The sequence below is a fragment of the Primulina tabacum genome, chromosome 3 (genome assembly GCF_025594145.1).
Source record: "Primulina tabacum isolate GXHZ01 chromosome 3, ASM2559414v2, whole genome shotgun sequence".
NCBI classification, from domain to species: domain Eukaryota; kingdom Viridiplantae; phylum Streptophyta; class Magnoliopsida; order Lamiales; family Gesneriaceae; genus Primulina; species Primulina tabacum.
In genome coordinates, this window is record NC_134552.1 from 10,446,841 (window position 1) to 10,460,031 (window position 13,191).

The 13,191-nt window shown below is 33.5% G+C and overlaps 1 protein-coding gene across 1 annotated transcript; it reads right to left on the reverse strand.

The window, feature by feature from the left end:
* Positions 1-7,126: 7,126 nt before the first annotated feature.
* LOC142540165 (trihelix transcription factor PTL-like) lies at positions 7,127-10,009 on the reverse strand. Its single transcript, XM_075646132.1, has 2 exons — positions 9,414-10,009; positions 7,127-8,591 (listed from the first exon to the last, which is right to left on the reverse strand). Exons 1-2 carry the CDS (start codon positions 9,827-9,829, stop codon positions 7,376-7,378), a joined length of 1,632 nt encoding a protein of 543 aa, XP_075502247.1. The 5' UTR covers positions 9,830-10,009; the 3' UTR covers positions 7,127-7,375.
* Positions 10,010-13,191: the final 3,182 nt, after the last annotated feature.

The following is a 13,191-nucleotide window of genomic DNA, read 5'->3' on the forward strand; positions in this document are numbered from 1 at the left end:
CGAATTTAATCCCATTTTTCACTGTAACATCTAATCTTTACAATGAAGTTAACAATATCCACTAATCTACAGGTTATTTTTTTTTTTTACGTTTCAATATCGAATATCTAACATTTTAATAGAATTTGACATCATGCATTGCGGTATTCGTGATTGAAAGATTTTATTTTCAACACATCACGAGAGAAAAACAATCATTTCTACGTGCAATCCGTAATCAAGTGTCCGCTTAAGCCGGAAACCCTTCATTTGATTAGGTTGTTTGCAAAATTATGATACCAAAAGCATCATAAGTTATGAGTTAATTTATCATTATTATTTCATCACAGCAACAAACTAATAATGCCAAAATGGTAAGGGGTTATCCTATGTATATGATTGACCCTTTCGCTTGGTTTTCGGTTTTTGCGAATATTCTCTGTAGGTGGAAGTAATTTATGAGTTGTTAGCATTATTTTTTCCGACAGATGATCGAAATAATAAGAATATCAGAATATGAGGTAAAATAGAAAATTTGTGTATAGTAATTAGGTGTTGTGCCAGATGTTACAACATCTCAGACAACATGCAGCGGAATATTATATTTAGCAACACAAATTCACTTTCAAAAACTAAATGGACGAGATTAAATTTGCACAAGTATAAATACTTGTGCGGTGCCTTATGGCAAAAATTAATCACTAGAAAAACTAATCGTTTACAAAAATCAATCACTAGTGATTCTCACTAAAATCAGTTTCCCCAACAAGTTGAGAAAACAAATGCTTTCTAAAATAAATAACCAGAATAAACTAAAACAAGAAAACAAAAGCGTGATCCAAAAACTTTAAACAACAAAACCCGATCTCCAACCAACATCGTTACGGATGTTGTCTGTAGATGTTGGCAACATTCAGAGCAACACATAAACCAGCACTCTTCAAAACAGCAACGTCTTTGTAGAATTATTTGTCTCTGAAATCTCGACGTGCAAAAGTGCATCAGTTATGCATTCATGAAAACCTCCAAGCGAAGAGTGAAAAACACACGATCAATAGATCGAAAAAGCTCCTACGAAAATCTCTCCTCCACGAAAAAAAACTCTTCCACGAAAAACACTCTCACGAAAACTCACACAAAAAATCTCCACGAAAAATTCCTCCAAGTAAACTCTTCTTGCCCCTTTTTTATTAAATCTCTGTCGCCCCTCAGCACATGTTGATCACCTCTTATTTATAACCTTCATCTCTCCTAGAGTTTATCTTCCATAAGGAAACCTATAAGATATGGTAAACAAGAATTATATTAGAAACAAAAAAAACAATACCATATCATGTAAATCATTATCATAAATATTATATCTATAAAATGCAAACCCAATATTCCACATAATCTTATCAATAGGAAATTAAATTAAAGGAAGATATTATATCACAATTAAATCTTAACATAATTATCTAGAAAGGCAAAACCATAATTAAATATTATACTCAATCAAATCAACAAAGAATAGATAATATTAAGGAAATAAATCAATAAGATATATCAATTAAAATTAGGAATAAATATTTCCCTTCAATCTCCACCTTTTTGCCTTTTTGGACAAAATCAAATCAAACTCAATTTCTCGTTTGAACTCCAGTTAACTCCCCCTTAATATGAGAATTTTTCTCCCCCTAAATAAAATCAAGTTGGTATGGGTGTTGTTCGTTGTGTTGGCAACACTTGAGAAAACACCTGCAAAAATCATTAGCAGTTCATTAAAACGTATCATTAGCAGTTCATTAAAACGTATCATTGGATCCTTTCAATTCACAGTCCCTTGAGTTTGAGTCGCATCTTCTCCCCATTTTTGTCCAGAATGGACATCTACCTCCATAGCCAGACGATAGTCAGAAACTAAGTTCTCATAGGAGACAGGATTAGCTTTAGCTCGTAATCACTATCCAAAATTATCGAGATAATAACGTCCAAAATCATTTCAAAATAATTTCCAGAAATGAAACCCACATCGAATTAACACCACTAAAACATCAAAAATCACAATTATTGGATTTCTAGCAAAATCCGGATTTTCATCGAATTTTCTCTGTTGAAATACGCATACCCTTTTGACCAACAATATTCACAATGTTATGTTTATGCATGACCTATTTATGTCTAATAACAGAATGTAACAGAAATAGAAACATGAAAAACAAATATGAGATAGGTTCACAAATGAAATGTTTTCGCAAATGTTGGCAACATCTTCTGACAACACGTCCAATTCCAGAAAATAATTTTGATTTTTCTGCACACTTAGAGATTTATTATTTTTCTGACCATAGAAGTGGTAGCTCCCACATTAGAAGAACGGTCTTCTTTTGGACTCCTCTAGGTAGTTTTTTCCATTTTCTTCTAATTTTCTTTCTGTATTGAATTCAGAAGAGGTAGCTCCCACACTAAAAGCACAGTTTTCATTGGACTCTTTTAGGTAGCTTTTTCCCATCTTTTCTTCTGATACAGAGCATATGTATAATTGATTTTTCTTTGTACTCAATCTTTTCAAGTCACTTTTCGTATGAGACAATGTCATGGAATACATGATCATCCTTCAATTATTGCAACAAAGTGATAACACATCATATAACAGTATGCATGCAGATCCAGTATGTCTAAGTCCTAGAAATGCACATGCATGTTAGGTGTTGTCCGAGATGTTGTAACATCTGAGACAACATCTATGTATGATTAGGCAGAACACATGCTGAGAGATTTCCTAAGGTTGGAGAATCTCTCAAAAACTAATGCTTTTGTGAATATGTCAGCCATTTGGTTATTTGTACCAATAAATTCAATTCGAATCAATCCTTTTTCTACTAAATCTCGAATAAAGTGATGTCTAATGTCAATGTGTTTTGTTCGAGAGTGTTTTACTGGATTTTTTGAAATATCAATTGTACTAGAATTATCACAGTATCCGATTTCTCTCTAATGAAACTAACCCATGAAAATTGTGAGAAATCATAAACATAAACTTGACAAATAAGACTATCACCTTTAGATTTCTTAATAAAAAGAGTTTTGTCTACCTCACCTTGTTTGAAGCCAATTTCCAGTAGATATTCACTTAATCTGTGAGTATAAGGAGCTCATGCAAATAAGTCCAGCCATCTTTCGGTAATCCACTTTTTCTTTCTTTCGAGTTTGGACACCTTCATGCATACTTCCAATTATTTGAGATGATGGATGGTTTTTCTGAATTTTACTTGGAATATTCTGTCCATCATCTACTGCGTCATCATCGTTATTCGTTTCGTCCGCAGCTTCAGTGACTTCAGTGTCAGGTGTTGTGTCAGATGTTGCAACATCTGGGGCAACATCTGCATTTTCCAGTGATATTGGAATTTCCAGAAACTCATCCACATCATCTTCAGCTGTTTTCTTTTTGAGATCTACAAGGTCATCAAAAACAGCATTAATGGATTCCATAATAGTCCTAGTTCTTAAATTAAACATGCGATAGGCTCGACTATTAGTGCCATATCCCAAAAACAAACATTTATCACTCTTTGAATCAAATTTTGCAAGTTGATACTTGTCATTCAAAACATAGCACACACAACCAAAAACATGAAAATATTTAAGGTTAGGCTTCTTTCCCATAATTATCTCATACGACGTCATAGTCGAACCACTTCTCAAATACACCCTATTTGAAATATGACATGCGGTGTTATGGGCTTCTGCCCAAAAACGCTTTGAAATGCACTTTGAAGTCAACATCACCCTTGCCATTTCTTGAAATGTTCTATTCTTACGTTCGGTTATCCCATTTTGTTGTGGTTTCTTTGGAGCAAAAAATTCATGTGAAATACCTTTCTTGTCACAAAAAGATGAGAATGAGGAGTTTTCAAATTCCTTACCATGGTCAGTCCTTATCCTTCTCACCTTCAAATTATGAAAGTTTGTAATCCTTGTGAGCAATTTTTTAAACACATTGAAAGTGTCTGATTTCTCCCTAACGAAACTTATCCATGAAAACCGTGAGAAATCATCAACACAAACAAATGAATACTTCTTACCTCCAAAACTAACCACTTCCACAGGACCCATAAGATCCATGTGTAGCAATTCGAGGCAACGTGTTGTCCCAAAGTGGGGCAACATGTGATGTGACACGCGAGTTTGCTTACCCTTTTGACAGTCTCCACAAACATATGGTGTACTAGATGATAGGTTAGGCAAACCTCGTACAGCATCGTACTTACTCAAATTCTTCAGGGTATTGAAACTAGCATGTCCAAGTTTTTGATGTCATAGATCGAGTTCACTAACTTCTGCATGTTTGCATGAAAGTCCTTCACCTATTTGGTAGTAATTGTCCGAAGACCTTGTACCTGTCATAATGCACAAGTTAGTTTCATCAAAAACTTCACAAGTATGTTTATCAAACTTGACATGCAAATTAACATCACACAATTGGCTTATGCTTATCAAATTTGAATTTAATCCTTCGACATGAAGCACATTGTGGAGCTTTGGCAGTCCTTCAACATTCAAAGTACCATTTCCAACAATTTTTCCTTTAGCTCCCCCTCCATATGTCACTCTACCACATTTTGGCTCAACATAATCGGTGAGATATTCTCGTGATCCCGTCATGTGGCGTGAGCTTCCACTATCAAAGTACCAATGACCTGCAGTATTAGTTTTCAACGAAGTATAGACAACTTTACAGTGAGTTTTTACCTTTGGGACCCAAATTTGTCTTACTGTAGGTCGATGGTGGGAGGTGTTGTGGAAAGTGTTGGACAACATTCGGGGCAACATCCTGCTCGACTTTCGATTAAAGCAGTCATCCCTGAGTTTAAAACAGTAGGGCCTGATATGTCCAGGTTTAAAACAGTAGTGACATACATACCTGCGTTTTCTTTTCTTTGGAGCGAGTGCAACATGTTGTCTTTTTGGTGGAGAACTTTTGATTGAGGGTATGGGTTGTGGCTTTATGGATGCATCAGCTTTCCCTTTCACAAAGACTGTTGATTTGGAACATTCACCGATTTCAAACACACCGTCTTTGAAGCCTAAGCCTTTCTTGTCATCTCTTCCCATCAAAAGTATGGAATCAAGCTTGGATGTGCTTGAATTAAACTTGGATAAAGTCTCAGTTGCTGTTCGAAGCTCATCCTTGGCCTCGCCAAGTTCTAAGTCCTTTTTGCTCAAAATTACTTCAAGTTTGGCAACCACAGCTTTTAGATCAGTGTTTTCCTTTACAAGAGTGGAGTTGAGCTTGTTTCTTTTGGTCCAATCCCCAAACAATTCTTCATAAAGCTTTTGAATACTCTCAAGAGTCATCTCTTCATCACCAGCTTCTGATTCATCATCTCCACTCGAATTTCCAGAAGTTGTGGATTTCAAACACACTGAATTTTTGCAGATGTTGCGGCCAGGTGTGGCAACACCTAAAGGATTCACTTGCAACCAGCGTTTTTCTTCATTCCTTGGTCGAAACTGTTGTTGGACAGGAGGTTTAGGAGCTGGTGGTCGAAATGTTTCGTTTGCAAGTGATGTGTCCATTAAATATTTCTGTCAAAACAAAATAAAAACCAGAATCAGCACTTAGTATATCAAGAGTAGGCTCTGATACCACTTGTTAGGATTATTTTGTCCGACAGATGATCGAAATAATAAGAATATCAGAATATGAGGTAAAATAGAAAATTTGTGTATAGTAATTAGGTGTTGTGCCAGATGTTACAACATCTCAGACAACATACAGCGGAATATTATATTTTGCAACACAAATTCACTTTCAATAACTAAATGGACGAGATTAAATTTCCACAAGTATAAATACTTGTGCGGTGCCTTATGGCAAAAATTAATCACTAGAAAAACTAATCGTTTACAAAAATCAATCACTAGTGATTCTCACTAAAATCAGTTTCCCCAACAAGTTGAGAAAACAAATGCTTTCTAAAATAAATAACCAGAATAAACTAAAGCAAGAAAGCAAAAGCGTGATCCAAAAACTTTAAACAACAAAACCCGATATCCAACCAACATCGTTACGGATGTTGCCTGTAGATGTTGGCAACATTCAGAGCAACACGTAAACCAGCACTCTTCAAAACAGCAACGTCTTTGTAGAATTATTTGTCTCTGAAATCTCGACGTGCAAAAGTGCATCAGTTATGCATTCATGAAAACCTCCAAGCAAAGAGTGAAAAACACACGATCAATAGATCGAAAAAGCTCCTACGAAAATCTCTCCTCCACGAAAAAAAACTTTTCCACGAAAAACACTCTCACGAAAACTCACACAAAAAATCTCCACGAAAAATTCCTCCAAGTAAACTCTTCTCGCCCCTTTTTTATTAAATCTCTGTCGCCCTTCAGCACATGTTGATCACCTCTTATTTATAACCTTCATCTCTCCTAGAGTTTATCTTCCATAAGGAAACCTATAAGATATGGTAAACAAGAATTATATTAGAAACAAAATAAACAATACCATATCATGTAAATCATTATCATAAATATTATAACTATAAAATGCAAACCTAATATTCCACATAATCTTATCAATAGGAAATTAAATTAAAGGAAGATATTATATCACAATTAAATCTTAACATAATTATCTAGAAAGGCAAAATCATAATTAAATATTATACTCAATCAAATCAACAAGGAATAGATAATATTAAGAAAATAAATCAATAAGATATATCAATTAAAATTAGGAATAAATATTTTCCTTCGTGAGTAGAGCAGTGGGCAACCTCTGCAACACAAGAAGATTTTCACTGTGTGGAATTTATATACTCTCTCTTTTTTAAACTGTGTTTGATCGAATAATAATGTATCCCTGCGCTAAATATCTGACGAAAAGTTTTGATATGGATGGATGGATTGTGTGTGTGACAATATGAAACTTAATGCAAAATGGATTATATTAAGGAAAATAAAATAGAGTGGATTTGCAAAAGGCTTAGTTTTGTTAGAAGTTTTTCATATGCGTTGTCACCAATGAATTTCAAAAGATACCCTTTAAGTTTTTTTTATTCGTCACGTCAATGTAAAATCTCAGTGATTTATACTTAACTGGATAAAAACATAAAAATGTTAATATTTATAATCAGATTTTTAAAACACAAAATAAACAAAGTTACCAAATATTACCATAATATACAAACTTGTACAACACATCGTCCAAGCAACAGTGTCCACCACTAATCAGATTAAACACAATCACACTAATCAGATTAAACACAATCACAACTTCAAACTCTTAACAGTAAATTAAATCTCCAAATTCCACAAGAAAAATTCCATCTAATATAGTAATCAGAAGAAACAACATGTTTGCTGCAAGTTATCCTCGATTAATATGATCCCATGTAGAATTTTAATCCATAATTCTCACATAACCATCCCCCATAAAGTACCTAAAGCATCTATCACTAGTCGCAATATTTCCTTCATTATAGTTATTATATGGAGAGTTCCCGTTACCATTTAGGCTGACAGGATTATCAATCCCTTGTTCGCTTGTATCACTGCACGCTCCTCCTGTTTGATTGCAGATAGATTCATTATTCTGATAATTATAACCACAGATTCTTGAATTCTCCTTCCTTTTCTTGTTCATTATATAATTATTGACGCTATCCCACTTGTTTCTGCACATCAAACCGGTCCTATCATGACCAAAACAAGCCATTTTGTGCGATATCTCATCCCACAGAACCTCCTCTATGATCCCACTTTGCCGAAACTTCACTTCCATGCCACTTCTCAAATGAATCAGTCTAGTGATCTCGGATTCGGGCCAAACATCCCCGCGTTTAGCAGAATTAGTTCTCGTTTCACTACTATTGTCGTTTTGATTTTCGCTCCGGCCGGTGAAATCTTCATGCGGACAAGCCCGGCATTCTTTTCCTGCCAATTTTTGTAAAGCATTCATTAAAGTGGCATCACGGGCTTCCATCCATGCTCTTTCACTGGCCCAAAACTTGTGCTCCCTCTCTATTCTTGCTGCATCTTGTTTCCTCCATTCCTCTTCTCGAGTCATTCTCTCTTGCTCCTTATGCTCAATCGTCCTCAACATTTTCTCCATCCAGGCTTCTTGTTTATCCATCAGTTTCTTCATCTTTGAATCAATGAAATCTTTGATCTTGACCTTCCAACTGTTCTTTCCCATTCTCTTCTTCTTCTTTGGTGTATCATCATCATAATCATGACCATTGTTTCTATTAATCCTTACATTTATACGAGTATCATCTGATAAATCTGTATCAGAGTCAGAAGAATTTGAGAGACCAAGGCTAGTAGTTTCTGATAGCTTCAAACCCGGATAAGATTCTTGATGATAAGCTGGAAGAGTGTTCTTATTTGGGAAACTGTATTGAAAACTTTCACCATTGAAATGGGTTTCTGACACTGAAGCTGAGTTGTTATTTTCTCCATAGAGAGCTTCAAGTTGCCTAAAGAACCTGTAATGCTTCCCATCTTGCCTTACAGCTTTGCCGTCTTTTGTCTTTTTGTAATACTTGTACAAATTCTCGAACTTCTCTCTGCATTTCTTGCCACTCCTCTGATATCCATGTTCTTCAGACATTATCCTAAAATTCAATTTAAGGAAAAAAAGAAGAAGAAACAAAAAATATTTACTAAGCACTGTAATATAAAAGACGAAGATCTCGCAGTATAAAGTAACCCTAGTTTCATGTAATATAACTGGTCTAAAATTTAAGTGATAATGACATTTGCTAAGAATGGGCAAACTCATGTGAATTCTAAGATAAGTTGTGAAGACAAAACTCATCTGGGAAAATGACTATTCAAAATTTTGCAGAAGCTGTCAGTGAGAAGAGGTGATGTTGCTACTCATGATTCACGACTTTTAATGAAAGCAAAAAACAGGAAAAAAATTGTTTACTACAGCACCCAAAAGATAGGCATTTTTTGCAGCATGAAATTAATATTAGTTCTTGTCCAAAAAAAATACTCGCAGAGTGACTGTGATTTAGTATTATTTCTTGTCCAATAAAAGTAACACTCAGATTCCCAATCTGGACTTAAATAATGTCACTTGTCATTTAATTTCTTGAATGCAAAAAACAAAAACGAAATAAGAGTAACTATTAGTGAAAGCAAAGAAACTTTGCCAAGTAGACACTTTAATCAAGAAAAATAGAAGAAAAAAATAATCAGCAGAAAAAATGGGAATAATAGAAACGTGAAAATTAACACCTGATAAAATATAATTCTTTATGAAAATATTTTTAAAGTTTAATGATGTGCAAGAGTGTGGTAATATATATAGCCAGAAAAATCGTGGATAAATACTTAAACTCCCAACTGGGATTTGATTTCAAGGTCTTGAGGAGTGAATTGTGATAACTATGAACTAAGAAATTAGGTAAATTACATGTGCATAATACCTCGAAACCTCGTCCCACAACGGAGCCTTTTGATTTGCCTCCTTAAACTTAGGATCAAGCCGCGATCTGATCTCAAGAAGAGTAAGGGTCTCTTGTCTTGGCCACCTCGCCGTACAACTATCTCCTCCTCCTCCTGATGCTGCTGATGCTGCCCCGCCTCCAATCTGTACAGCAGCCGCCTCGATCTCAAACCCACTAAACCCGGCAGCGGTGACACAATCAGTACTGTTTGTAGAATCAGAAGGAAACTCGTGAAGCATCCCTCTTTGAACCATGAGCGTGTCATAATGTTGAGATGGGTTCAAAGTACTCATGTGGGCAGGTAGTAATTCCAGATGCGGCCGAACCGGCGGTGGAAATAAAGGTCTATCGCTGATGAACTGGCGCAAATCAAGCATCCCATACTGATCCTCCATACCCTGTGCACGATATATTTTCGAGTAGCAATATTTATCAACGAAAGGTAAAAGCGGTTTAAGTGAAGCGATTGCGAAAGTAGCGGCAAACTCGGATCATGTTCTTACAGAGAGAGAAGCTTTAAATTCATGAGAGTACAATGGACCCCTTTATGTGTTTCTTCTGACTGTAAATTACGGTGTCTCTCTTCCTATCTATCTATCTATCTATCTGTATGTATGTATGTATGTATGTATATATTGTGTAGGGTTAGGGTGAATACATTGTTGGTGCAACTTTCAAGATACACGAATTTAGGGTGCGGGGTTGAGGACAAGTATTTTTATCACAAAAACTCTTCTTGTACGGTTTCACGGTTCAATTTTATGAAACATATATTCTATATGATCATCAACGAAAAAATATTACTTTTTATGTCAAACATATTAATTTTTATTGTAAATATAGACAGAATTGATCCATCTCACAAATAAAGATTATAAAAGATATTCCCGTGCTTTAAAACGTTTGTGTTTTATAATTAAATTTTAAAAAAATAGAACGTTTTGCAACATTTTTTTTTAAAAAAGTGTGTTAATATTATTTAAAAAAGTTATTCTTCAAATATAATCATTAAAGAATAAATAAAAACATTTTTAATGTTTTAAAAACAAAAAAAAAATGTTTGTCAAACTTGTAATATACCGTAAACAACAAAAAATAGAACTAGTTGTGAAATTTTTAATTATTTTTCATGTAGATACGTTTTTGACAAAAACTTATATAAGACGGTCTCACGGGTCGTATTTTGTGAGACGTATATTTTATTTGGGTCATCCATAAAAAAAATTATTTTTTATGGAAAGAGTATTACTTTTTATTGTGAATATCGGTAGGGTTGATCCGTTTCACAGATAAAGATTCGTGAGACCGTCTCACAAAAGACCTACTCTACGTTTTTATATAATAGTTGTACAAATGTATCTTTATTCTTAAAAAAAATTTTATAAAAATATTTTTGTACAAAAATATTTTTATAAAATCGTTAATATGTACTTTTTCGAACATAACCTAATAGATTACTATTTTTGAACAAAGCCTTGAGAAACTTCAATAAACAACTTATGTATAGTTGTTACTTTTGTTAGTGTCGGGCTAAAAAGATCATTTAGTGCTAAAAAAAAAAGATCAATTAGGGAGTGGCTAAAAAATTCCAACAATGTAATATTTAAAACAGATATAAAATCTATTTTATCTCAATATTTTTAAATGAGAATTTATTGATATACGCGAATATGTACATAGTAATATTAATTAATGGTAATGCATTAATTTGTGTGCCTTTGTGCTATGGCAGGGGCAGGGGAACTTTCAGAGAAACTCATTAAATGAGAATCGATCAATATATACACGAACGCTTAACAAATAATAATAGTGTATTCCTCCTAAAAAAAATTTGTACATTTCTAAGCTATAATAATTAATTAAAAATGTTTAATATGTGAATTTAATCAGTGAGAACTAAATGCTACCTGATTTAATGTTTTGTTCAGTTCAAATATTAATTATCTTCTTAAATATTTCTTTTTTTTTACCATGTCAGATCGAAAATTTTACGTTCGTCGATCGAACAAATATTTTTTAAAAAATAATAAATTATTTATTTATCGATTAATTAATAAAATCTCATTGTCTCAACATTTATAATTTATACAGATTTTATTATAGTGTTCTCGACTGGTTAAATTTTTAAATTGAATAAATAGCTTTGTTTACTATGTTTTCATAATATGCATATAATTTATTCGATGAATTTAAATTTTTTAAGATAGCATCCCAAAGAGGAAGGCATCTCTACCCATAAGTTTAGTATGTGTGTATATACATCCCAACACATGCATCAGCATCACAACATTAAATTTAAAATTTCGTTAATAACTAGTTAAAATTACAGTTATTATAAAATTATGAAATATACATAGGCTTAGTTAAACTCGTGTGGAAAAAAAACTAAATTTCTCCTGGAATCCGCTGGTAGGATATCGAGATAGCACCCCTAACACGAATAACACACGATCAACCTTGTTACAAATGAGATTTAAAACATAACTAAACCATAAAAGTCAGTTCAGTAAAAAAAATTATTCAAATCCATATACTCAACTCTCAGTGACTTAATGACTTAATCCAATGGATTTGTTACATTTAACAAACCTAACATGATACATTTAGTAACATAAAGATATTAAATCTCAGAATACTTTTTTTTAAAAAAAAAAAATTAGAATTAGAATTTTGCTTAGAAAGAGGGGACTAAAGCTGTATTTAAATAGAATAAGCATTGAATTGGATGGAAACAAAAAATATGTCTTGAATCTGATCAGTTGCCGACTGCACACTCAGTTCAGACTCTGTCGGTCTTTATATTTTCCTGTTGAGGAAACCAAATGGACCCTTCGCTCTATCATAATTATTGATCATTTGTGCTTATAATTACTTTCTATTTACATTCTTAAATTAATGAAATTTAAATTATAATATTTTTAAATATGTATACATACTGATATGGAGTTTTAAGTGAAAATTGGAAGGGGAAAAAATGAGTTTTGAGTACTAGCTTCTTTTGTGGGTCGGTACTTGGTAATTGAAACAATTTTCGAATAAATAATAAACTCAGGAGAGCAAAAATGCAAGATTTACAAAAATATACTTAAAAAAAAAAGAGGTCGCAAACCGTGGGCTGAGCAATTCAACAAAGTTGAGTTTCGCACTATATATATTCTTTGGGATTATTATAATTTAAAAGATAATAATAAATAATTGAATTATAATGATTTGTTTATCACCTTTTTTTTTTAAAAAAAGGCTACCATCTTTGGTTTAAGTTCTCTCTTTTTTTGTTGGAAAATATGTTAGTTGTCCACGTCGGTTCGATAAAATATCTGAAAGTTGTATATATGGTCTTGAACAATCATCCCTTCTTGAGCTAGCTTTTGGGGTTGAGTTAGGTCCAAGTTTCAATCTTAACATGGTATCAGAACTCAGGTTCCACCGTTATGTGTTGGATTGCCCATAGTTGGGTCACCTGTTCTGCCCATAATTAGGTCATTTGTAAATTTCACGATCTAAATGTTCATTCCTGGGCGTGATGGGGGTGTGTTAGTTGTCCCACATCGGTTTGATAAAATACCTGAAAGTTGTGTATATAATCTTGGACAATCCTCCTATCTTGAATTAACTTTTAGAGTGGAGTCAAGTTCAAGTTCTAATATTAAAATCATCTAAATTCGAATCACAAAAAGTCCCGGCCAACTCAACAGGTGTCACATGCTTGAGAGAGTACGTTTGTTTTTATATATGTTAATTGATGCATATTATTTAT

Bases quoted from the DNA above. Each gene is read 5' to 3' on its own strand.
- LOC142540165 (XM_075646132.1), bottom strand. From the start codon at position 9,829: ATGGAGGATCAGTATGGGATGCTTGATTTGCGCCAGTTCATCAGCGAT. The intron at 8,592-9,413 runs GTATTATGCACA...ATTGAATTTTAG, and splicing joins TTGTGGGACGAGGTTTCGAG to GATAATGTCTGAAGAACATG.